Consider the following 25,491-nt stretch of genomic DNA (forward strand, 5'->3'; position numbering starts at 1 on the left):
CATCATTCTTCCTATGGAAGTCTAGTCCCACCTGCACCTCAAGTCCAACATTAAGTTACCCTTGAACCTGAAACCCTAGGGCAAGTCAAAACTTAACTTACTTTTTAGGTAAGGAAGCAAATTCTTCTCGGTAATGACACAGATAGAATCTCACTTTAATACACTTCAGAAATCCTTATAACTTGTGGAGGCCTATTGTTATACTGTTTAGAATAGGCTATAGTTTTCATGTAAATGTATGGTGATGTTCACTTTGTTTTTGTTTCAAGATCCTTCTTTTTCTCTTTCTTATTCACAGGTTTAGATCATTCTACTCTGTGAAAGTAAGTAATGGTTTCAAGGAGATGGCTCTTAACTGGTTCATCGCCTCCCAATTATTTCCCTCTCTTCTTCAAAATATAATCACTCTGTGGTCAAGTAAACATGAGAATGCTTCAATAAACAAGTATACCATACAGTAAATATTAAAGTAGTATCTTTATTTTGTATGGTTCTATGTATCATCTGACCTAGGGAAACCACCTATAGGATTTTTGTTGTTAGGTTCATTATAATCAGATAAACAGCACTGTTATCAGGGCCCATTCAGTAAATTATAGACACAGTGTTCTTCATTAGAATTCTGGCATCTGTTACAATGGGATTCTGGCTTGACAAAGTTAGAAAATTACGAAGTATCAAGTTAAAATGGACTAGAAGAGATGTAACCTTTGTTGCATGCTAATAAAGGCTGCACAAAGCTCTTAGGCGTATGCTTTTTTCTCCCAAAACCACAAAGCAAATGTTTTACTCATTTTATAAATGAGGAAATTGAGGTTCATACTGCTAGAAAGTGGGAGAGCTAAGAATTGACCTGAATCAATCTGACCTCTTCTACTACCCTGGGCTAGAAGGCCTGGGAAAGGCAGGGAGGAAGTAGATGATCAGAAGCAGGCAACAAAGAAATGAAACCACTGTATTGTAACCATGCAAAGAAACAATGGCTACACACTTAACCCAGGGAGAACACACAGCATTACCTGGCTTCTACTCCAGGCCTTGTGGGTGGCTTTCCTGGTGGTGGCCGAGGCAAGAACTGAGATGAAGCTGAGCTATTGACTTGATCTGTGTTGACGCATGAAACAGGCCTTGGAATTTTGCTCTTTCGGGACTGGGAGATGATGGGTGACAGAAAGGTGTCTTCAGCTGATCTGCTCAGATGTGAGTCTATAGTCAGTCTTGAAAAGGGAGTGAAGGCGTCCTCCTCAGAAAAGGGAGCAGGGACTGTGGCTAGTCTCTCCTCTAGCAATTTATCAGAGGCACTTGAGAGGTCTCCCAGGAAAGACCTGAGTTGCCTTTTTTCCACCAGAAACTTGACTAGGTCTGGTTGATAAGCTTTCTTTTGGAGGAGCTTTTCTTTTGCAGAGACTGGAGAGGATAATTCAAAAGTTGAGTCTATCTCTTGTGCTAAAATAGGGATTCGGCTGTGTCTAGTTACAAAGGATGACCTAATCACATCTTTCCGGGATGAGGGACAATGTTCACTCTCTGAAACACAATGAAATAGTTCTCCATTTCTAGGGGCAATCTTCTCTCTCTTACCCTCTTGGTACAAAAAAGTAGAGAGGTCTCCTTGATGACTTGCCAAGTGTTTACTCTTGATGTCACCATCCTTAGATAGCTTGCTTTTTTGCATTGCTGCCACCTGGCCTATCTGTCCTTCAACATGTGGGTCAGTAACTCGTGGAGATATTTCCGAAGTTCCAGCTTCCAGAAGCTTCATTATCTCATGATTTTTGTCTTGATTTGGCACCACACTAAAAGTCTGTGTCTTTGTTACATCAAGAGGCTCAGCAGTAGCTAAGTGATCCCTTTCCACAGTTTCCAAATCTCCTGGGAGAGAGGTGATCTCAGTATGATGCTGCCCTTTGCTTAACTTCTCATCTTCATTATCTGACCGCAGAAGAATGCATTTCTCTTCAGTTTTCCTAGGGAAACTCCCAAATTCTCTCATAGCCAGTCTGTTATGGTCAGAAAGGTCTTTCGGTCCTAGGTCTTGGGATTTGTCACATACTTGAATATTGGGTAAAAAGTCATGACCAATGTGATCTACCTGAAGCCCCAAGTCTGCTCTGCTTCCTCCACTAGGAGGTTCACCCTCTGTCACACCCAAGCCAGAGAAGTTCTCTCTTGGAGAGTAGAGTTCCACAGTGGGCTCCATGGGCTGGAGGTCTTTCCTTTCTGGCTGCTGACCACAGTGAAAGCTTCCTGAAGTCGACTGTGTGGATGCCACAGAAGGTCTTGGAATTGTAATCTGGAAGAGAGGAGAAAAAAAGTTAAATGCAATCATGTGGAATATAAATAAAGATGTGTGCTTTGAGACTTAACACTTCAAACTGTGATCTTTAGGAGGAACACAGATATCAACCAGGTCTGCCCAACTCATACTTAAAATGAACAGTTCTGAATGAAAATACATGCCCCTCAAGCTTCCGTACTCAGGAACTGTAGAGAACAGCCTCCCTCTAGGCACATCCCTGTTCTTTCTTTAGCCTGCTCTGTGCCCCGGAAGACTGACGTCTACAGATCTTACTACCCAGGCACCCTTGTCTTCTGGTTTCTGGCCAGCTTTGCCCAATGGGAGCGCCAACAGAGAATCAGACAGCTGCAAGGGAGACAGGTCTGGGTGTTAACCCTCACCATTCATTAAGTAGGGCTTCCCCCACAAGGACTACGGCTTTAGTGGTTGCTACGTTCTACTGCTCCCAGCCAGCACCTCTCCCACACACATGACTCTCGGGTTCTGCTAACAGTCCCTCTACCTCATCTGTCAGGACTCAGGGTAGGAATGGCTTCTTCTACTGCTGGTCCTGCTGGCACTCTTAACTCTATCTGCACATCTATAAAAAGTTCTTGTCATTAAATCCCGTTGAAGTCCCTTGAGTGTGCTAGTTATTTCCTGCCAGAATCCAGATACAGGATTATAGGAAGGAATTACTGGCAAATTGTTGTAAGTTGAAAAATACCAAATTTACAGGCATTTTTGTGATTTCCTATGAATTCTATCAATCAAACAATGTTAGGAATATTATATCTTTCTATAAGCAAAGGTGCATATTTACTAATGTTTCATATCTTCTTTAATTTTCTTAAGGTCAAGCCTATGATAAGTGAAATTCCACCATCCTTCCACTGAGGCCATTTCAATTCTATGTGAATAAGAATCATTATCTAATAAGAATGTCTTTTCCTAAGACACCTAAAGTTTCTACATTTTCACATTTGTTAAAGGTGACACGTAAAGAGGCAGAAAACGTTAACTACACAAACTGGCAAGGAAAAAAGCCTTTTTGAGAAATCAAGTAAGTTTGAATTCAAAGCAAACTGTACCTGGAGCTCTCAGGGGTGACTCTGCTAAGACCCCCTCTCCGGTCCCCTTGCCTGTGGCAGTGCATCTTCGCCTCCCTCCTTTGCCCTAACACTCTTGATCACTTACTGAGGTGCTTCAAACCTCTGTGCCTGTGCACATGCTGTGTTCTTTGCTTGACACTCCTGTGTCTCTCTACAGCAAGTTTATTCATCCTTCCAAGTCTTCTTATTTTTGAAGTGCTCTTTAACATTCCCAGAAAGATTTCTAATGTTTCTTTCCTCCCCAATTATAAAAGTAATAGATCTTCATCACAGTAAAAAAAAAAAAAAATTAGAAAATAAGGTTGAGAAAATAAAAACACCCAAAATCACACTCCTCAGTCCTAGGCAGATTTATCCGTGTCCTCATTTGTGTACATAGCTCCACTAAACTTCATGTTATTTAAGCTGTTAAGATGTAGGCCTTCACCAACCTGATCAGTTGATGTCAACTCCTTATCCCCAAGGTACAGCAAAAGACTTAACTTAGCAGACACTTAATAGAACTGATGGGATGAAAAGAACAGAATTATGGCAATGCAATCAACTGCTGATCTGATTTGATAGTACTGGTATTAGCACTTCTGTAAATATAGTCATAGGAATCCTCTTAATAGATGCTGATTATAAAAAAATCTATGTCACTTTTTTTTTTGTCCTGTACTCTCTATGCATTATTTCACACCCCCATCCTTCTCAATGTCTAAAAAACAAGTTGATGAGGAAAATCATTCAGTATGTTGACAATTGCCTGGTGTGAGGAACAGAAGACTGGTATGAGGGACAGACCACAGTCTAGTCCACTAGCCATCTGATTCTCTACAGATCATTTCACTGGCCTGAGGCATGGTGCCATCAGTGCAAAAAGGGACAACAATAGTGCTTGCTCCACAGAGTTGCTGTCATGATCAATATGGAAGTATTCTGTAAAATACAAATATGAGATGATAGGGTAAACAGCCTCTAAGATGGCCCCCAATGACCTCTACCCGCTGGAATTCATACCCTTGCATAGTCCTTCCCACATTGTAGCAGGGCTGGTCTGTGTGACCAACAGAATATGGTATGCCCCTCCTGAGACTGTTATAAAAGACACTGTGGCTTCTCTTCTCTTGGTGGAAGCGTGTTCTCCTTACCACCAGCCCCCTTTCCCATCTCTGTCTCCTTCTGCACTCACTGGGAAAGCCAACTGCCACGGTAAGTATGGAGAGGCCCACCTGGTGAGGAACTAAGGCCTGCCAATAGTCATGTGATTGAGTGTGGCAGTGGATCTTCCCATCCCAGTCAAACCTTAGGATGATTTCAACCCTGGCTGACAGCTTGACAGCAACCTCATGAGAAATCCTGAACTAGAATCAGACTAAGCCACTCCTGCATTCCTAGCACTCAAAAACAGTTTGAAAAAATAACTTGTTTGTTTAAAGCTACTAAATTTGGAATAATTTGTTGCACAGCAATAGGTAATATATAGGTGGTGGCATTAATCCCCAGTCACATTTATACTGTTTCCAAAGGTAATTTTAGAATGAAGTGCTGGCCTTCTAAAGGACATCATGTTCCAGTCTGCCATGATATTCAGTAAGGAATAACCCTTCCACTTCCACATTACTATTCAAGTACAGCCTTTTCCCTACCAACAGTGATTACCCCACATCACATAAAACCAGCTCTGTCCTATAGTCGCAGCCACTCTGAACCAGCAGTTAGACCTCTTCTGCAAGCAGTTCGAGTTCTTTTCTTTTTCTTCTCTATATTTGTTCATTTATACCAGCTTAATTTTGTCTCTCCATTTGCTAATCAAAACATAATTTAATATTTTTCCTATAAGCCAAGGCTTAGTCTTGTTTTATTCCTATAAATCCATGTTATTCACCATCTTTTTAGAAATGATTGATAGTGGACTAATTTCATCACTATTTATGAATAAATATGAGGATATTTTACTCTGGGGAAAAATCTTACTTTCAAAAATAACCCTACACCAATTTCTTTTCAATCTAGAAGATTTATCCATCTTTCAAAATAATTATCTAAAAAATTTATACATGCTACTTGATAATCAGTGGTTTCTTATATATGAATAAGTCCTAAATAAGGCTCACAGATCTGTAATAAGAAATAAAGAGAACTAAAGAGTGTTGAAGTTCTCACTAGTTAACTGAATATGCCAACTATTCTGCAATACAGATAAATTTGGCTTTGCCTGTTTTTACAGTTCCTACATATTTTAAGATTATCACTACATTCCCCCTTCATATCATAAAAAAGAAATACACCTGAGTACAAAGGATACAAACCAACAAACTGTTTCCATTAGAACATGTCTTAATATAAAATATTCAAATAGAACAGTAATATGGTTTATCATATTGTCCAAGCAAGAGCATATAAAAAGAGATCTCGAGAGACTGACTCCCTATTTAATGTCTTTGTAAGTTAGGGAAGTGATAACATCTGTTGTGCAAAAGTAAACTCAGAATTTAAGCCTCAGGAAGAGAAACAAGATAAATATATCTTTATTCCAAACTCCCCAAAATGAAGGAAATAAGTTTAACACCTTAATCAATATGTATATAAGTGACACAGCTGTTTCTTTAGAAACGTTCAGTTAAGAAAATATTATTTTAAGATATCTGAAAATAAGGTCCTTATAATATCAAATACAAGTGCTTGTTGGCAGCCGCGCTCAGAAAATAGCGCCCCATGCAGGGCAGCCGGAAGGCCCCGAACTTCCTAATGACAAATCATCCCACACCACTAAACTACATGCTAATTGCGCCTTGGCATAAGGACCAATGAGACCCACCAAATGGTTATGCTAATAAGGCATATGGAGCCGCACCAACCAGGTCAGAGCATGAGAACTATATAAGCAAGCCTCTCCTTCCCCTCTGGGTCCTGCCCAACTCATTTGTTTCACAAAGAGCTGAAGAATAAAGCTTTCTGCAGAAGAATCCTGCTGTTGTTGCATGCTGTTCTTGCCGGCGAGGACAGGGCACGCGACAAGTGGTGCCGAATCCCGGGAACCAGAACATCACCGGCACAGGGAGGACCCTTCAGACATCTGGAGAGGATTCAGAACTGCAGGTCAGAAGAAAGCCCGGAGGGGTAAGTTCCGAGAGGCCCCTGCTTTTTAGGATGATGGTTGATGGTTCTCTGTAAATAAGGAGGCACCATGGGGAATGCACCGTCATTAGTCACGGCGCTGCAGACAGCTCTCAAAGAGCGAAACTTGAAGGTCTCCAGCAAAGTCTTAGGATCTTTTGTGAAGGAGATAGACCGTGTGGCCCCCTGGTTCATTTGTTCAGGGTCCCTCTCAATCCCGAGCTGGGACAAACTGGGGAAAGATCTTGATAGAGAGGAGGAGGAGGGTAGCCTGAGGGGAGGCACCAGGCCCCTCTGGAAACTGATTAGAGCTTGTCTGCAAGATGAGAGATGTGAAAAGGTAATAAAAGAAGGTCAGAGAGCATTGACAGATATCCAAGAGAGCATGTCAGAAACGGAACGGGAAACAGAGAGCGCGCGCGGCCGAAAAAAGGCCACAAAAACGAAGGTAAAGAAACCTCAGAGTGAGGGAGAAAGCCCGCCTAGGGCAAAAGCGAAAGAGCCCCGAGAAGCGAGTGACAATCGCCTCGGAGAAAATAGTAAATACCCCTGGAAAGAGTTGAGGGACCTCCAACTCTCCAATAGGGAATCTGAGGAGGAATTAACGTCCGCAGAGGAAGGGGAAGAAAATAAAACCGCAGAGTGTAGAAGTAAGGGAACCAGCAAAGTTGAAAAGCGGACCAAGGAAAAAATGAAAGCAGGGTGTCCCCCGACGCCCTTTGCCCCGCCACCTTACGTGAGTGGCGCACTCTCCTTTTGCCACCCAGATACTCTTCAGGCAATTAGACAAATGTTTCCTGTATTTGAGGATAACGGTGTACGCTCTCACCAGCCCCTGAGCCATAAACAAGTTAAGGAGTTAGCAGAATCCGTTCGGGCTTATGGAGTCAGTGCTAACTATACCATAGCACAAGTTGAGAGATTAACAGAGACAGCCATGACACCCGCAGACTGGCAATATGTAACTAAGGCATGCCTTTCTAGTATGGGGCAATACATAGAATGGAAGGCATTGTGGCATGATATCAGCATGACCCAGGCACGCGCAAACGCGGCCGAAGGACAGCCTGCATGGTCATATGATATGCTGACGGGCCAAGGACAGTGGGTAGCCGACCAGACCGCCTTCCCCTTACAGGTATATGCACAAATAAACACGTGCGCCGCCAAGGCATGGAAAGCCCTCACCAACAAAGGAGAAGTATCAGGCAATTTGACAAAAATTATTCAGGGGCTGAGCGAGCCATTTTCTGACTTTGTCGCTCGTATGATGGAGGCCGCAGGCAGAATATTTGGAGATCAGGAACAAGCAATGCCCCTAGTGGAGCAATTAGTGTTTGAACAATGTACCAAGGAATGCAGACAGGCGATAACACCCTGGAAACAAAAAGGGATACATGCCTGGTTGAAAGCCTGTAGAGAAATAGGAGGGCCACTCACCAATGCGGGCCTAGCCGCGGCCATATTACAGAGCCACAAACAAGCCAGGATCACTAACAGAAGTATCAAATGCTTTCAATGCGGGAAATTAGGACATATAAAGAGAGAGTGTAGGAGCCCAGCTTCAGAACAAACAACCCAAAAGACCCCTGAGTTGTGCCCTAAGTGTAAGAAAGGCAGGCATTGGGCTAATGAGTGCCGGTCTATTAAAGATATAGAAGGGAAACCCTTAGAGTTGCCAAAAAACGCCCAGAGGGGCCCCCGTCACCAGGGCCCGCAAATATATGGGGCAACCAGCACGCAAGTGTCATTCGGGAACAACCAGGCCCCCCAAGGAGAGCCACTTCAGGTTCCGCGGGATTGGACATCCGTGCCACCACCAGAATAGTGTTGACTCCACAGATGGGAGTTCAGCCTATCCCTTCAGACTTTAAAGGCCCCCTACCACCAAATACCATTGGGTTACTCCTAGGGCGCTCTTCTGCTGCATTGAAAGGCCTGGTAGTTCATCCCGGAGTCATAGATCAAGATTATGAAGGACAGGTAAAAATCATGTGTTCGGCTCCCAGAGGAATCTATCCTATATCCCCGGGAGACCGCATAGCCCAGCTCTTAGTTTTACCTAGTCTCCACGCCAATTATCCTGCTACCAACACGGAGAGGGGAGAAAGGGGCTTCGGCTCCTCTGACTGGGATTCAGCCTTCATAGTATTAGATTTAGCAGACAGACCAAAATTAACTCTTCAAATAGAGGGAAAGAGCTTTGAGGGAATCCTAGACACTGGAGCAGATAAAAGTATTATCTCTGCAACCTGGTGGCCCTCCAAGTGGCCTGTGACCCAATCCTCACATTCATTACAAGGTTTAGGATATGAGTCAAGCCCTTCAATTAGTGCCAAACCATTGAAATGGCGAGCCCCTGAAGGACAAGAGGGTACAGTCACCCCTTATGTACTCCCTCTACCGGTCAATTTATGGGGGAGGGATGTCATGAGAGACTTAGGCCTCAAACTCATTAATGAATACTCCACCCCCGCCCAAGGCATGATGATGGACATGGGATACATCCCTGGCAAGGGGCTGGGGAAACACCAACAGGGACACATAGAGCCCATCCTGCCCAAAGTAAAGAATGACCGTCACGGCCTGGGTTTTTCATAGGGGCCATTGAAGATGCCATGCCCATACCTTGGCTCACAGAGGAGGCCGTATGGGTTCCTCAGTGGCCCCTATCCTCTGAAAAATTAGAAGCAGCTCATTGCTTAGTGCAAGAGCAGCTCCAAGTGGGACACCTAGAACCCTCTGTGTCCCCATGGAACACACCCATATTTGTAATCAGGAAAAAGTCAGGATCATGGAGGTTGCTTCATGATCTGAGAGCAGTAAATGCTCAAATGAGAATGCTTGGACCCGTACAACGGGGACTGCCACTCCTCTCTGCCTTACCCAAAGAATGGAAAGTGCTCATAATAGATATTAAAGATTGTTTCTTTTCTATACCTCTAAGCTCCAAGGACAGGGAAAGATTTGCTTTTACTTTGCCAGCTATTAACCATGAACAACCCGATGCCAGATTTCAGTGGAAGGTCCTCCCTCAAGGAATGGCAAATAGCCCCACCATATGTCAACTGTACGTTCAGCGAGCGCTAGACCCAATTCGTAAGACCTATCCCACGCTAAAGATCATCCATTACATGGATGACATCCTTCTTTGCTCCCCACAACCAGCGGAAATAGAAGAAGCATATATAGATCTCACTAGATCCCTAGAAAATTGGAGACTGAATATAGCAAGCGAGAAGGTCCAAAAATCTAGTGTTAGCAAATTCCTAGGAGCAACCATTTACACAGATGTAATTTGCCCCCAAAAGCTTGAGATAAGACATAATCAATTGCGAAATTTGAATGACTTCCAAAAACTCCTAGGGGATATTAATTGGTTGCGCCCATACTTAAAGATACCCACCACTGAATTGACTCCACTATTTAAAACCCTAGAAGGAGACCCACAACTAACGTCACCGCGCTCCCTCACACCTGAGGCATTACAAGCCATTCGCAAAGTAGAACAGGCTTTGATGACAGCACAATTAAATAGAGTGCAATCGAATGAACCCTTTGAGTTGTGTGTCCTTCCCACCCCAGAGCTGCCAACAGCAGTCTTATGGCAGCACGGCCCACTGATCTGGATTCATCCCCAAGCCTCTCAGGCTAGGACAATAGAGTACTATCCAGCAGCCGTGGCCAAACTTGCTTTGAGAGGAGTAAAAACCTCCATGACACATTTCGGAGAGGCTCCAGCTAAAATTATAACCCCTTACAGCGTAGAACAGATACAAGTATTATGTGCTATGAACGATGATTGGGCCATACTTGCTTACAGTTTCTCAGGAACCTTTGATAATCATTTCCCTAAACATCCCCTCATCAACTTCGCCAAAAATCATCTCCTAGTATTTCCTCGGGTCACTAGCCTAACCCCGCTGCCTCATGGAAAAACAGTTTACACGGACGGGTCTAAGACAGGCACAGGTGCCTATGTCCATGATGGCAAAGTTGTGACAAAAGGCTACACGCCTGACACTCCACAAATAGTGGAATGTCGCATAGTCTTAGAGGTCCTACAAATCTTTCCTGAACCTTTAAATATTGTGTCTGACTCCTGTTATGTAGTTAATGCAGTCAAATCTCTAGAAGTGGCCGGGCTAATCAAAGCGTCCAGCCCAGTAGCCACTTTGTTCAAACAGATACAATCAGCACTACTTCATAGGCAATCTCCTTTGTATATAACTCATATCAGAGCACATTCAGGCCTTCCCGGGCCTATGACCCAAGGCAACCACCTGGCAGACCTCGCAACCAGAAATATAGCTTTTCCCCTGCTAGACCCTATCACCACAGCTTCAAAATTCCATACACAATTTCATGTCACTGCCGAAACACTGCGCAAGCGGTTTAGCATAACCAGGGCCGAAGCTAGGAACATTGTCCTTAGCTGCCAACATTGCTGCAGCTTCCTTCCCACACCTCATGTTGGGATCAACCCCAGAGGTATTAGGCCTTTACAAGTTTGGCAAATGGATGTGACGCATATTTCGTCTTTTGGGAAACTGAAATATGTACATGTATCCGTGGATACTTGTTCAGGAGTCATCTTTGCCTCCCCATTGTCAGGAGAGAAAGCTTCCCATGTCATCCAGCACTGCCTTGAAGCTTGGAGCGCATGGGGGTTACCACAGATTCTGAAAACAGACAATGGCCCAGCCTATACCTCTACAAAATTTGCTCAATTTTGTCATCACATGGGGATAAAACATATCACTGGCCTTCCCTACAACCCACAGGGTCAAGGGATTGTGGAACGCGCGAACCGCACGCTCAAATCCTATTTACTTAAACAAAAAGGGGGAATTGAAGATATACCCCCCACACCAAAAACTGCCATAGCCCTAGCACTTTTCACTATAAATTTTTTGAATCTGGATGCTCAAAGCCATACAGCAGCGGATCGCCATAATCAGTGGCCAAAAGACCCACAAGAACTAGTAAAATGGAAGGACGTGTTATCTAACCAATGGAAGGGCCCGGATCCAATCATAATCAGATCCAGGGGAGCTGTGTGTGTTTTCCCCCAGGGTGAAGAAAATCCCTTCTGGATCCCGGAGCGCCTAACGAGGAAAGTCCTAAACAAAGGAGATGACTTCGCTGTACCTCCTGACCCTGCTCCTGACACTGGAGACCCCGACTCAGGGAGTATTGAGATGGGGAATCCTGTCTGCCTTTCCTAAGCCTATGCCTGTCCGTTTCAATGCAGCCGTTTTTCCGCGCTTTTTCACTACCAATACTAGTATGAACTTGCCCTACTTAGTTAAAGACACCCTAGTAGCTCCCCTGGGAGAAAACCGATCCTTCGTAACTAATGGGTCATTATGCTTCACCACTCAGAATCTAGCTGGCTGTATCTCCCTGAAACGGAGGAAATACGGATGGTTCAGTGACATAATTCTAGAGGCCAGTAGCCTCCCCGTTATGTCAGCTAAATTTGAAGGGCCTAATAAGGAAGGGAGCCCGTCCTATAAGAACATGACTATCCACCAGATGGTTCTCTGGATCAATGGCACATTTGTACACTCTCCCAGGAACAATTCCACCGACAGGCCTCGTCAACCCAAATATGCCTCCCATTGTGTGGGCGACTATGAGGGAGAGCTGTGGCCCTGGACTGACTGTCAGTCAACTGTAGTAACGTGGGCAACTGAGAGGCAGGAGTTTACCATCTCCCCAGATATGGAGGGACGGCCAGCCAATGAGGCTTGGTGGCCAGTAAAGGTGCTCGAAGGCGAGTTTCGTCAGCAGCTGAGCATGAACCCCTTCCATAAATGGATGCTGTGTGGAGTCAATGGCTCGTGTACCGACCTCTCCCCCTTTTCCGCCCTCCAGGGTGGGGGAATCGGTGTAAAAAATATCACCTTTTGGTGCGAGAATAACCACATGCGCGCACACTGGAACATGATCATGACCCATAACAACGAGAACTACACGTGTTCAGCAAAATCAGGTCCAGAGTCACCTAATTCCCTTTTTCCACCTTCTCCAGTATGCGTATACCCCCCATTTCTGTTTATCTTATCCAATAGTAGCTTTGACTCCTGCTCCAATGAAACCTGCTTTCTGTCTCAGTGTTGGGATGCGCGTAACTTTACCAATGCTTTGGTAGTCCGCATCCCCCGTTGGGTCCCTGTTCCCGTAGACGCCCCTAACACCATGACTCTGTTTCGAGAAAGGCGCGATTTCGGTGTTACAGCCGCCATAGTGCTCCTGATCTCCGCGACCGCGGTCGCAGCCACCGCCGCTGGTATAGCTTTAGACACCTCCATCAAATCGGCTACAGAGCTCAATAACCTTGCAGCCTCAGTAGCTTCTGCCCTGGACCAACAGTCCACACTTGATGGCAAACTGAAAGGAGGAATAATGATCCTCAATCAACGCATAGATCTCGTGGAGGAACAAATGGAGGTGCTCTGGCAAATGGCCCAATTGGGATGTGAGCGGAAATATCGTGCCCTCTGCATCACTAGCATTCAATATAAAAATTTTACACGGGCAGCTAATCTGTCACGAGACCTGTCCCAGTATCTTTCAGGAAACTGGTCCCAAGACTTCGATGGGACACTAGAAGAGCTGCGGCGAGAAATTATCCACATCAACTCCACCCGTCTAGATATCTCCGTAGCGGAAGGACTCTCTTCCTGGTTCCTCAGAGCTCTCTCCCACGTCAAGGAGTGGGCGGGCATGGCTGGGATGGGCGTGTTCCTGCTTGGAGGTCTCATGCTCTTACTCTGGTTGTTATGCAGACTCCGCAACCAACATAAGCAGGACAAGGTGATCCTTGCTCAAGCCCTAATGGCGATAGACGTTGGCGCCTCTCCCCAAGTGTGGCTCAACATGCTTAAGAAGGAAGCTCGGCTTTAGCTTGAGGTAGCTCTTGCACCCTGAGCCCATGTGGCACTGCACCAGGCCCGAGTACCTCAATGCTTAATCACAGCTTTCTTTAAGAAGCTCATGGTGCAAGAGGGTTGAGAAAAAGGGTCCAAACCCTTTGTACCAAGCGGTCCCAACGCCAGCCAGAGGATGCGAGGCAAAGCACTGCAAGAGGTCTTGGACCCCTCTGAGAGGCATGCCTGACTGCATAGGGGTAGATGCCCAGAACCCCTCTCCAAAAAGGGGGCATCAGGAAGTATGATGGAGGTCAGGCCTCTGTCTCCGCCTCTGCTGGCAAGTTCCGCCTTGAGCTTCTGTTAGACAAAAAAGGGGGAGATGTTGGCAGCCGCGCTCAGAAAATAGCGCCCCATGCAGGGCAGCCGGAAGGCCCCGAACTTCCTAATGACAAATCATCCCACACCACTAAACTACATGCTAATTGCGCCTTGGCATAAGGACCAATGAGACCCACCAAATGGTTATGCTAATAAGGCATATGGAGCCGCACCAACCAGGTCAGAGCATGAGAACTATATAAGCAAGCCTCTCCTTCCCCTCTGGGTCCTGCCCAACTCATTTGTTTCACAAAGAGCTGAAGAATAAAGCTTTCTGCAGAAGAATCCTGCTGTTGTTGCATGCTGTTCTTGCCGGCGAGGACAGGGCACGCGACAGTGAGTCAAAGAAACAAATAAAGAGGCAGAAATTTATTTTCCTATTTTGAAGTGAGGTACAGAGCTATACACAAAATCACATTTTTAATTCTCTGTTTTACACCTGCATGTAGAATTGTGTTTTAATAGAAAACATTTCAGTTTTCCCCCCGAAAAACAATGCTGTTTTTCCAGGGAGTTGGAAGAAAGCTGCTAGATGATTATGGAATTTAAGGAAGTCTGGCACTCCCACCCATGTCAGGGCAGATACAGCTGCTAGCACCTGAGATCTGGGTACACAATTTCTTGCTGCCTCCACACCTGGTTTTTCTGGGGCTCCTGCTGCTCACACAGTCACAGGTGGCACTGCTGCTACTGATAACAGGGTAACAGGGGAATGCCCAAACTGAGAGTAAACAGCAGAATCTCCTCAAAATGTTCCTTTGTAGATGTATTGAGTTGCTACCCTGACAGGAAACCACTTTTAGAGAAATTTCATATTGGAAGGCTGACTACAAAACTTTGTTCAGACATCACACCCTATACCCATTTGCCAAACTTAGGCCTCTGCTCAAGAAATTTAGTTCCTCATCTGTTAGCCCTTTCTTATTAGCACCTTGAGTGGATAGCAGAAACATAACAGGAAAAAGTCTCTTACCACTGTGAGGGGTCCTTCCGCTTGTGCTTCCATTGGACTTGTGGGTGTCACTGCAATAAACTGACTGGTAGCTCCATCCCGGAGTTCCACCCTATCTGCATCTTGTTCTGAAGCAGCAGTGGCAGGGCTCTCCACAGAAAGTGCAAAGATCGCACCTGAGGTTTCCTTCTTTATGTGATCATGTTCTGCCCAAGGACCCAACCGGAGCTTTTCATCTTGAGGAGTTTCTTCTAGAACTTGAAGGACTTCAGGCTCCTCATCAGAAGGGCTGCCAGTTGTTTTATGGCCTAAAGCCTCATTTGTCCTAAAATCCCGAAGGTCCTGCTCCTTATCCACAATCACCCATTCTTTGGAATCAACCTCCTGTTTGCAGGAGCTCAGGTTAACAGCTATAAATCCATTGCTGCCACCACCATCTGCCTGCTCAGGGGTGTTGGCAGAGACAGGCTTGGAAATATCTGGAAGATATTCTTCATCGTAGTGCCAGATGTGGTCAGTATGGGACACAGGAGGAACACAAGGCTTGTGAAGCAGAGTGGGGAGAATAGATTCCTTTCCTGCACTGGAATCTTTCTGCATTTTCTCCAGGCTTAAGAAAACAAAGAGAAGTTACTCAATTGTCCTAAGAAAATATTTATTACATTTATTACATAGTATGGAACTAACATTCACACACAGATGATGTAGAGAAAAAAGGTGGACAAAGCATAAGGGAAGTTTCACAGGTTGATGTTCTTGTCTACCTGTCATAATCCTGTTTTGGAAGATGGACCCCTGGGAGGAAGGTGTCTCCCCTGCTGTGGCAGGAGGCCTAACAGAGCTGACTTGTATGATCCAGTTCACCTTTGCTTTACCAGTTCAATCCCCTGCCTTCTGCTCTCTGTGATGGACTGAAGAACAACTTACCCAAGGGACTTCTGCCTCACCAGAAGCCCTACAAAAGGAAATGAAGAAGCTAGTATACATAAGGCAAACACTTCCTGCATTTGTTCTGTCTATAGGGATCTATGTGAAGGCATACTCATTCAAATAAGCTCCTCTAAAGGAGAGCTTTGAAGAAGAGAAAACACCGATCCTGTTCAACCACACCGAATCCACTGTGCACACAGAGCTCCACATATGGGGATGGGGCTGATGGTGGTTTGGGGTCTATTTTCAGTGGTGTCGGATTTAAAGGCAGTTCACATTGTATACAAATCTCTCTGCTGGCTGGTGGCATTTGGCTGGACTGGCTTCTGAGAACTGATTTCATCCTCTGGGGAGCAGTTTAGGCAGTATATATTTTCCTTCCCTTAAGTTTGTGATTAGGTACTTCAATTCCTTCAATTGTTCCCTATTCATTCTAGGTTTCTGGTCTGAGTTCATTTTCTTGGATTACTTCTGTTCTTAATTCTGTTTTCTCTCTTGGCTCTTCCCTCAGCATGGATTCTCTTTTTAATTCCATCCTTTTGTTAGCTAATTCTTTACCAAATGAAGCTTTTTATCCCTACTGCATTTTTATATTTATTCCCAATTTTAGCCACGATTCAAAATGTTTAAACACTACCCCAACCTGTCCATCCTTTTGATCCTATCAACAGATAGATGCTAGCTTATATCACATCACATAGCTGTGAGACTGAAATGCCATGTGAGGAAGAACACACATACATGAAGGACTGTTTAAAATTGAAGCAAGCTGGACTAAGCCACAAGTGGCTGAACTGTCTTCAGATACAGTAACCACCATGTTAGTCAAAGTTAGAAGGTCCTTCTAACCTAACATTTCATTGCTAATAGTAGCCACCAGGGATGTTCTTTGAAGGTTTTGATTATTATTAAAGTCACTCAGGTCTTAAGAATATTGATGCCTCCTCTAATTCATAAATATATCCCAAATTCTTGTTTTCTATCTTCTGTTATCAAAATTTGGGGATAATGGATTTTATAACCATGAACTACAAATAGTCATTAGCTATGTATAGCTCTCTAAAGTTCCATCTTTTATCCTTTCTACACAGAATGATAAATTTACTCATGTCTACAGCACTTACTCATAGAAGACTGTCATTAAATTGAATTGAACTGCCTGCCTCTTGCACCGGAATTACTTCTTCCCCTCCTGCAGGTACTCCACTCCTTCCCGCCTAATGACATTCTTACCATGTATGCTCCAACTCCACACCACAGCTTCTCCATTCCAGTGTGAGAATTCTAATCACCTTCCAACAAAACCACTTCAAAATGTTAATTTAATTTGTACCTAGTATTATGAAGTGACCAACTCTCGCTGCTTAGCTCTGTTATAGAACTTCTAACAATGTTAGAAGACAATTCACATCAAGAATCAAGACGATAACTAAAAACATGAATGAAGATTAGCACTTAAATCAGTGCCATGAAAGTGTAAGAATTTCTTATTTGAAAGACTTTATGTAACAGAAATTAACAATAATAATGGTATCTTAGTAGCTTCAAAAAAAAAAAAAAGAAAAATTTTTATACCAGATCTCAAGAAACTTGTCAGTATCTGGCTTTGGCTCCAGTGTCAGACGTTTTTCCAACTCAAAGCTGTGGATGGAACGTAATTTTCGCAACAGTGGAACATCTCTGTCTGGTTGAGTAATCTCTGAGCGGACACGAATTGGTGAACCAAGGCTTGGAGCATTCAGAATACCATTTGCTTGAACATGGCTGTTCTCCTCTTCAGTAGCAGCCTAGACAAAATATAAAAGAAAATCATGAAAAACATTCCAATTACTGTATGTGTAGGAATCACTGAAGTCTTTCAGAACAATACGAGCAAATCATTGGTATGTGTTTTCAGGATTAGGATATTTGGATACTTTATTTCATTACATACTTATCTATTAATACTTTATTAAATGAGGTTTGTTTCTTAATTTATTCTCATTTTCAGTATTATGTTAGTTTTTTATATTTTTTGGTACAAACATAAATAGTGCAAAAATGTCTATTGACCTGGGCTTTTCATATTGTGTCTATCTAGATGCTTGCAGGAACCCATTCCACAAAACTAAAACAAAAAACTGAAAGGATATCCTCTTTGATACATAAGTGGTCTCACAAGACGTAGGAGAGGTCACCAAGACAGAATACCACCTGTCTCTAGAAACAAACAACAACAAGAAAACCTGGAGCTGGAACAATAAAGAGAGAAGGAGGCTGAGCATTAGGCAGCCCAGAGGGGTGGGGCTGCTTAAGGACAGATGCCAACGGCAGCACAACTGCCAGGGAAATGAAACCTCACCTCAGCAGTGGGGCGAGAGAGCGAAGTCTGCTATGCCTGTTCTGATTAAAGAACCTCAAGAAGATGCCCAATTGGTCTCAAGTTGGAGGTACACTCTGACTCCCAGCAGATGCAGAAGACAAAAAAGTCTTTGAAGGAAGGTTTCCCCAATCCCAGTCTACAGGGTTCCCATCAATTATTAATTAATGAGTAAAACACTAAAGGTAGTCAAACACACAAGAAGGCATGCCACCATACTAGAGTCAGCAGAAATGATAATAGTAACATTTACATTTTCCAAAGACTTCAAATACCAAACTTATTCAGATACAGAATATAGAACAGCTATGCATAAAATGTTTAAATAAAGGTCATTATCACAAAGATCAACAAAGGATTATTTGGAATTAACTGATGAATTTAATAGCAAATATTCATTTAAGAAATTAAAAGTCAGATTACCCACAAAAGGCCATACAAATTAGTGAACTAGAAGATATAGCAAAAGAAATTACCTAGAAGGAAACACAGCACGATAAGGAGAAGAAAAATATGAGACAAGATATTAAGAGATATAACAGAATAAGAAGGCATAATATATGTTTAGTTGGAGTCCCAGGAAGAGAGAACAGAAAGAAAGAAGTGGCAACGTTTAGGTAAAGAATGGCAATAATCTCCAAAAACTGATATAAAATTATGAATGGAAAATTCAGGAAACATAAGATATCCAAAGTAGGATGAACAAAAAAACACATGTGCCTAGGCACACTGTAGCTAAAATACCAGAACACCAAAGACAGGTAGAAAAGCTAAAAAGTAGCTGGGGAGGGAGGACGAGGCAAGGTGGGGCGGGGAGGGGAATGATAATCTACAAAGAAAAAAAAATCAGAGTGACAGCAGACTTTGGAACACCAATAATTGAAACCAATAGAAAAATAATTCTCAATCAAAAACTTTGAATCCAGCATAAATTATCTTTAAAGAATGAAGGTGAAATAAATAAATTTGCAGCTAAGTAAAAACTGAAAAATTTCTCCACCAAAAGACCTCAACTAAAGGAACTTCTAAAAGAAGTATTTTGGAAGAAAGATGAGTCCAGGGCTTCCAAAAATGCAAGGAAATGGTAAACATCTTTGAAAAATCCATATAAACATTACTTTCACAAAGAATTACACTACTAATCCAATTTCAGTAATTCTTAAAAGGAAGGAATTTAATAATAGCAGAGAACAGAGATTCAAAAGTGGTAATTGGTGGGTGAAAGACAGCAAACTTAAGTAATTAAGATCTATGTCAACTGCCACTTCACTCTCTCACATGCAGATACTCCCATACAGGCTGGCAACTGAGGTCACTAGAGATATTTTACTCTTAAGAAGTCTGCTTCTGGTGCCAGAAGGAGCAGCTTCTGGTGTCAGCTACAGTTGACACTGCAAAATCTGACATTTTCCCAATTACCTTTCACTACTTACTCCTGATGACTATTAATTCAGACAGTGCTTATACAACAGCCAGACCGCAGTACAGCTGATCACACCTATAGAGACAATGTTTTTGCAAATGAACCCTATGACTGAAAGTAATTACAGTTGACCCTTGAACAATGTAGGGGTTAGGGGCACCGACCTCCTCAGCAGTTGAAAATCTGCATGTAACTTCTGACGGCCCCCAAATTTAACTACTAACAGCCTACTGTTGACTAGAAGCCTTACCAATATATAAAGAGTTGATTAACAAATATTTTGTATGTTGTATGTTATTACATGTTACATGCACTGTACTGTAAAAGTATACACTCTATTCTTTTTTAAAATTGAAAGTATAGTTGATATACAATATTGTACTGGTTTCAGGCATACAGTGACTCAACAATTATATATATATTGCTAAATGTCACCAGTTAAGTGCGGTTACTGTCATCATACAAAGATATTACAATATTATTGCCTACATTCCCTATGCTGTACTTTCATCCTTGTGACTAATTCATTTTATAATTGAAAGTGTGTATATACACACTATTCTTGCAATAAAGTGAGCTAGAGAGGATATTTTTCAAATTGTTGCAAATCCTTAGGAAATTTTTCCAATATATTTGCTAAAAAAAATCCATGGATAAGGAGGCCCAAGCAGTCCAAACTTGCATCATTCATGAGTCCACCTTACTGTTAATGTTTTAAATTATACAGATTAACAGTATATTGTCCAAAGATAGGCCAATGTGACAATAGAAGTGTCCACAGAAGATTATTTCCAAGGTGTATTTCCCATTCATAAAACACAACTAGCTAACTTCCTGTCAATCATGTTAATAGGCATGACCCCAAAGTCTCATTTTATACCTATAAATTTAGCCTCCTTCTCAATTAAACCTTTATAAAAGCATAGGAAGCACCAAAAACTAATTGGTAATTCATTGCTCCTCCATTCCATTTATCTTCATCTTATCTTCTATGAAAATGGAAACAACAGGTGAAGTAAAATCAAAGAGAAATTTAGGGATAACCTGCTCCAAGATTACTTAAAATTAACCAATTAATTCAGAAATCTCTCTCTCTCCCCCTGCCTACATTAAGGACCAGCTTACAATCCTAATAAAGAAAAGAATCGTGTTATTTATTCAACATCCACTTTGTCAGTTCATGATCAGTATGCTGCTTCCCCTTCCAACATTCACTTGCCCACCTCTGTTTGAGACAGTATTCAGAATGATACTCAGAGCTTTATTGGTCCACACTAAAGATGGGACCCAGAGTCTTGTTGCATTATTTGGAAATAATTTCTGCTCTATAGGTGTCTCTTCTTTTAGTCTCAATATCTGGTTATATTTGTAAAATATCTTCTCCTTTTCCATAAAATACAAGATAAAGATTAATGTTTGATGTCCATGCCTAAGTGGCATAGGCAAAATTAGCTAAAATATTACAATTATAAATATATAAACAACTAGCAATACAATGACTCCTCATTCAGAATTGAGACTCATGATACTTTGCTACAGCAATAGGAGAAACACAACAAGTGCATCACTTCCTACGCAAGAAACACACACCTTACAAATCCCAAGCTTTATCTTGTTTCTGTTGGCATCCAACTCTTCCCAGACATCCTTCTCCGGGGGACGAGGGTGTCCCAGAGAGCCAGGCAATTTATCTGGTGACACACCAACAGGGATGCCATTCTCCCCATCACTAAGCTGTTCATCTGGAAACACCTCATCTGTATTTTCTCGAAGCAAGTCTCCTGGGATGGGAGTGGCATTGGCAATTCTAAAAATGAGGGGAGAAAAAAGGCAGAACTTAAAAACACCAGAATCAAAAATTACCTTGAGACTATTCTACATTCTGCTTCTGGATTTAACTGGTTAAGTATATAGACTTAAGAGCATAAAACAAAACCAAAAACCTTGGAAACTTAGGCCATGCTAATTCTTCAAAATAAAACTACATTTTGATTACAGACAGAATCTTCAAGCTGATTTAAAAATACAAATTCTACTAACTCACTGATTGAACAATCACTTTACAAGTTAAAAATATTTGTTCTACACTCTAAGAAGTCTTTTCCAATTTTAATGTTTTCTATTCTTTACCATTTTACTTAGAGAATAACAAAAACTATAAAGAGGAAAATGTTGTGTCATAATAATAAGCAGGGATATCAAATCAGTTATATTTTTTAATAGTATAAAATGTGAATTTGCTTTTTCACTTACAGACTTTTTACTAAATACCTACTATATGCAAGGCTTTGGGGATATAAAGAGGAGAAAGGAAATTCGTGCCCTCTAGGGGAAACCAAAAATTCTGTAATTATACAGTTCACACAGTTCTTCATGAACTGACAGGAACAAAACAGAAAATACTAATTGGCACTTGTCCATATATTTCTTCCAAAGTAATGTCATGTCCTATTTACATGGTTGGTCAGCTCTCTCTTAGACTTCAGGCCCATAAAGGGATTTTCTAGTTGTTAGTTATCATTCACTAAGTGATCAGGCCCTGCCAGCTCTAATGTTCTATAACTCTATAGATGAGTTTGGTTTTTTAAAAAATATTTCTGCCAAAACACATATATAGCACACAATGAAATCTTCTCTTAGAAGTGATGTGGGATGTCTAGAAGTAGAAAAAACAGTCTTCAGTATATTATACTGACACAATTATGGGTAGTAAAATAGGCATCTTCTTGGTGAACCACTCTAAAGGTAATGGTTACACTCTGGCCCAGGTGTCATAAATATGTTACACTCTGAGAAGAAAGATCAGCCATTTTTCAAGTACTTGCTCCACCTGATTTGATGACCTTCACTACCACCTCTTCCTACTGGAGTCAATAACAGAAGAGGAACCACTTTACCGGGTTATGGGTATATAATCTAGAAAAGCACTGATAATGGCTCCCAGGAAAAAAAATCATAGTCTTGGAAAGTAGCTCCTGTAGTTCTGACATTGGGAACATAGTGAAAATGTCATTTGGCTTAAAACAGTTCAAATGAAACAATTTTTTATAAAAGTAATTAAAATTGGCTACTAAAAGATATAAGTTATCATCTATTTACTGATGCAACACATTAGAACGGACAATAACCTGTATGTGCTAAATGGTAATCAGAATGTTTACTGAAAGAATTCCTAAGGCAGAAGGATGAGTACCTGAACTCAGGATGCTCAGTCTACCAGCCCCACATTTTCCCCCGTTTTAATCACTCGCTGTTCTTCCAGATCCTTTCTTGCCACGCGGAGCTATTATTCTGCTACTACCCCACTTCCTCGACATTTCCTCCTTCCACTCCTCAGGAACAAGCCGTGCCTTTCCTACTGAGCTGCTCCTGCTGTACTCTATCCCAGCCCCCCTCAGCCCTTACGCTTCAGGAGAATACCACACACTTGAAGGAGCACTCCCACCTTCTCCACACAGGCTCTCTTCCACGTGGCTCAGGTTCTTCTCTGAATTTACTCCCCCACTTTAACATAATTATTTTCTTCCTTCTGCTGTAACTCCAATATCTATCTGGAATTTGAGACATAGAAAGAATTCCTTCCCAGGAAAATTGTGTTGTGTTTAGGAGTAAGAATCAGTGAGAATGTATATGGGAGACTATTATTAGTATACGGTGTGTGTGTGCAGGCAGGGTATAAAGTGCAGAAGCAGGCTAGGAAAAAAGGAAGGAGATGTATAGAAGAACTGGAGGCATGTCAAGGAAAACAGTGAGAACAGATATCTTTCTCATAATCCCTCCCCATAATCTAAGGCAGGAGTCAGCAAACTGGCCTGGGAACCAAATCTGGCCCACTCACCTACTTTTGCACATGAGGTGTGGGGCACGTGGCCAAGCTGACTCATTTGCGTATGGTCTGCGGCTGCTGTGGCAGCAATAGGGTAGGAGACAGCAGAGCCCAACAATATCTATCGGTCCCTTCATAGATTAGGTTTGCTGACTCCTGATCTAAAGCCTCTTCTTAACCTTCTCTTGAATTTACTTTTCCCCTCTACTAAGAAATTGCCAGTTGTCTGTTTAACATTGCTTCTCTAGGGCTTTGCAGGTATTCTACCATATCAACTGTTAACAGAGGTTAATTTCAAGGTGAGCAAATTTTTTCTTAAAGGGCCACACTGTAGGCTTGTGGGCCTAATACTTTGCAGACAAGATTCACTGATGGATACTAAAATTAGTGGCAAAAGTGTGATGAAAACAAGTTTATTTGAAAAATCTCAAAACAGCTTCTCACAAGATACTAATTATTTACAAAGGGAAAACTAGTAACTTTACAGCTACCAGCACCTTAATCAGATTATCAGCATTAATGCCATCAGTACATTATTGACATTATGTACCTCCTTGTCTAATGCCATCAATTTTCCTCTGATCTTGGCCTTAACTTTATCCCCCAGAGTCTGATAGTAGTATTTTAATTATCATTATTTTCCTGTAACTTGAGTTTGCATTTTCCCTTTTAACCACGAGTAGATGATAGGAGGTTTTTAAGTTTCCAGGTGGAAGAACCTTTGATATTTTTGCTTTTGTTAGTAATTTCTAGTTCTATTGAAGTGTGATCAGATAGCTTTATGGAACTACTTGTATGTGAGACCTTCTTAGTGACCTAATAACTGATCAATTTTTATGAATGTTCCAGGGCTTTTGAGAAGAAGGTGCAATCTCTATAATCAGGGTAGAGTTTGAAAAAAATGCATAAGATCTGCCTTATCGTTCACGTTGTTTTTCTTTTTTTTCTTGTTCTCTGTTCACTTGATCTGTCTTGTCCTGAGTTATATATTAAAATCTCCAATTACTGGTATGTTTCTGTGTATGCTTCCTTGAATCTCCTATAGCTGCTGCTTCCTGAAGGTGACTACTGTAGTTCTGGTGAGTAAATATATATAAATACTAACTGTGTACTGTGGCACTTAGCATTAAAAAGTGCCCTTCCTGCTTTGTAACTCTAAATGCTTTTTTGGCTTGAATTCTACATTTCTGATATCAGGATCATTTTTCTTTTCGTAGCATCCCACTTTTCTTGTATATCTTTGTCCATCCTTTCCTAAAACACCTTTTTTTTCAAGGTGTGGCTCTTGTATGTAGCATATGCATATATATAAACCAAACTGCAAATATTTTTTCTTTTAATAGAGGAGTTAATTAAGACCATGCACATTTATTGCTATGACTGATATGTCTGGTCCCAGAAAGTAACAGCATCTTATAATTGTGTATTTTGTTATATATGCTATTTTTCTTTCTCTACAAGATGGGTATTCTTTGCAGTTTAATTTATAAACTTTTTTTTTTTGGCATTTGAGGTATGCTTTTTCATTTTAATCATCACCTTTGGATATATACCTTTTTAAATGCTCTTATCCCATTTTCTTATTTAACCTTCTGCTATTGCATTTCTCAGTTTTAATTGGTATTGTTTTGTTTTTCTCCTTCAGGGACTCTGACAGTATGAATGCTAGTCCTTCTCTGTTTGCCTTCCATTTGCATTGCTTTCTCTCTAGACTTTTTAAATGATTATTTTATTTTCATTCTCTTGGGGCTTCTTCCCCCTGACTTTATTCAATGCCCTTTCATTTTCATTTGAGTCTATTTTCCTTTGTACACTTTGTAATTTATTCAATGCTGAGACATCTTTTTCTTCCATTTCTTTCCTGAGTCTAATTAACTCTTACTTTAGTCTTCCTCTCCCTCTTTTCCTTTTTCTCTCCTTCATCCTCTCCCCTACCTCTTTTGGGGTCTATTTCTGTTTTAGTTTTTAGATTTCTGATTCAAGGTGGTTTTCAATATCCTTAAATGCATGAGTATATTTAATTCTATTTGGATGTTTATCTTGCATTTTTCTTCTTTTTCTGAGAGGAAATTTCCCTATTTAATATATATTAGATTTTCTTTTTTGGTTTTTTGCAATTACACTTTATGAATCTTTAAAATCTTTTTCTTATTCACTTTTGTAGCACTGGAGTGTTTTATAAGATTTCTAGTTTAATTGGTGCTGCCTGTCATTATACCACAATCCAAATAGTGGTTTTTTATTTGTTTTTGT

General features: G+C 41.7%; 1 protein-coding gene across 4 annotated transcripts in view; it reads right to left on the bottom strand.

The window, feature by feature from the left end:
* The window catches only part of TTBK2 (tau tubulin kinase 2), a 210,033-nt gene that overhangs the window by 8,052 nt on the left and 176,490 nt on the right, over positions 1–25,491 (bottom strand). For all 4 annotated transcript variants that reach the window (XM_037018911.2, XM_073211699.1, XM_073211700.1 and 1 more), the window contains 4 exons: positions 21,003–21,219; positions 17,206–17,417; positions 14,722–15,310; positions 1,020–2,293 (listed from right to left, as the gene is read on the bottom strand). In XM_037018911.2, coding sequence (XP_036874806.2) covers positions 1,020–2,293; positions 14,722–15,310; positions 17,206–17,417; positions 21,003–21,219 — 2,292 coding nt within the window. The remainder of the gene's footprint in view (positions 1–1,019; positions 2,294–14,721; positions 15,311–17,205; positions 17,418–21,002; positions 21,220–25,491) is intronic.

This window comes from Manis javanica, chromosome 8 (genome assembly GCF_040802235.1).
Source record: "Manis javanica isolate MJ-LG chromosome 8, MJ_LKY, whole genome shotgun sequence".
NCBI lineage: Eukaryota > Metazoa > Chordata > Mammalia > Pholidota > Manidae > Manis > Manis javanica.